This window comes from Haliaeetus leucocephalus, unplaced genomic scaffold, assembly GCF_000737465.1.
Source record: "Haliaeetus leucocephalus isolate CR32 unplaced genomic scaffold, Haliaeetus_leucocephalus-4.0 Scaffold450, whole genome shotgun sequence".
Lineage (NCBI taxonomy): Eukaryota > Metazoa > Chordata > Aves > Accipitriformes > Accipitridae > Haliaeetus > Haliaeetus leucocephalus.
In genome coordinates this window covers 8253614-8255286 of record NW_010972886.1, presented here as the reverse complement: position 1 = coordinate 8255286, position 1673 = coordinate 8253614, and the positions used below count along the sequence as shown (strand labels likewise).

Genomic DNA, 1673 nt, shown 5'->3' with positions numbered 1-1673 from the left:
CCCCCCCCGCACAGGTCCAGTACCTGGACTCGGGATTCGGGCAGGTTGATCTTCAGGGCCACTTCCTCCCGCATGAAGATGTCAGGGTAGCGGGTCTTGGCGAAGAGTGCCTCCAGCACATCCAGCTGCGAGCGCGTGAAGGTGGTGCGCTCCCGCCTCTGCTTCCGTGGGGTGGCTGGGGGCAAGCACCGCCACGCCAGTCACGCAGGGTCCCCCCGCACCTCCCGCAACCCCCCGGCACCCCTGGTGCAGGAGCCTGAGAAGCATCCCCTCCCCAGCCCCAAAGAGCAGCAGTGCTCCCCGCTCGCCCCAGCCCCACAGCAGTCGGGCACTGCCCACCCGGGCCGGACCCTGTCCCGCTGCAGGCAGGGGGAGCGGCACGGGGCTGGGGAAGGGTCTGGCCCAGCCCCAGTGGGATGAATGGAGAGATTTCGTTGAGTCGAAATAAATCTACTTTTTTTTTTTTTTTTTTAAAAAGCTTTTTTATCCTTAAAAATCCCCGCGAGAACGAAGAAGCCCCGGGGATGGGGGGAAATTCAGCTGGGGCCGGCGCTGTCCCCCCCACCCCGCTCTCCCCAGCCAGGGGTGTGGGCAAATGGGGGGACCCACCCCATAGCCCACCCCAAACAGCACGGCCCCACGGGTTCCTCCAAACCCAGCCGGGACGGAGCTTTTTCCCCTCCGCTTGCTCCCGGGCAGGCGCCTGCCAGTGCTTGGGTGGGTGACGGCAGGGATGGGGAGGGGGCCACGGCGCGGGGCACTCACCCGGGGACCCCACGGAGGGATGCAGCAGGTCCATGGCGGGGCCCGTCAGCCCCAGCCCGTTCATGCCGTAAGGGGGCTGTTTAAGGTAAGACATCATGCTAGAAGCTGGGCAGGTTTCCTCCAAAGTCCCACAGAAAAAAAACAAATCAAATCAAATCAAATGTATGGGGTGGGAAGGGGGGAAAAGGAGGAAAAAAAAAAAAAGCCTCAATAAAAAGAACCCCCCAAAAAACCCCAAACAGGAGGCAAAAAAATTAGAAGCCAACAACAATTAAAAAACAGAGCACAAAATCAGCGTAAAAGGAGTTTTTTTCGTTCCGTCTCGCCGTCACCGCCGCGAGGTCCTCAAGCGATCGCAGGCAAAGGGAGGCAAAAGAAAAAAAAAAAAAAAGAAAAGAAAAGAAAAAAATTAAAACGGCAACGAGGATCGGGAAACAAAAAGGCGGATTTCTTCCCCGCGCAGAGGCGAGGCCGGAGCGCCTGGGGAGAGAGCGGAGAGAGGCGGGTTAGGGGTCCGGCCGCCCCGAGTCCTGCCGAGGGGCGCCCGGGGGGCTGGGCGGCCGCGGGGCTGCGGGCACCCCGGCGCGGGGGCACCGGGCAGGCGGCCTTTAACTGTACGTTTTATTATTATTGTTTTATTTTAAACGAAGGCGAGTTGCGTGCAAGTGCCGAGAGGCAACAGTGCCCGGCGATGGGGAGAGATAAAGCAATTATTTAAAAAGATAATTGGATTAGGAATCAAAAGGAGGTACCAGAGGAGGGAAGGATAATTAATGTAAAAGCGAGCAGACGGGGACGTTTTAATTAGAAATGGATAAGAGTTAAAAAAGGGGAAAGGAAAAGGGAGAGCGCGGGCACCCGGCGCCGGCAGCCCGGGCCGGGGCCGGGGCCGGGCTCCGGCAGAGCCG

At 59.2% G+C, this 1673-nt stretch overlaps 1 protein-coding gene across 1 annotated transcript in view; it reads right to left on the bottom strand.

The window, feature by feature from the left end:
• OTX1 (orthodenticle homeobox 1) overlaps positions 1–862 on the bottom strand; it is a 2330-nt gene extending 1468 nt beyond the window's left edge. The window contains exons 1-2 of the mRNA XM_010574741.1: positions 766–862; positions 24–175 (exon numbers count right to left, since the gene is read on the bottom strand). Coding sequence (XP_010573043.1) covers positions 24–175; positions 766–862 — 249 coding nt within the window. The remainder of the gene's footprint in view (positions 1–23; positions 176–765) is intronic.
• Between the last annotated feature and the right edge of the window lie 811 nt (positions 863–1673).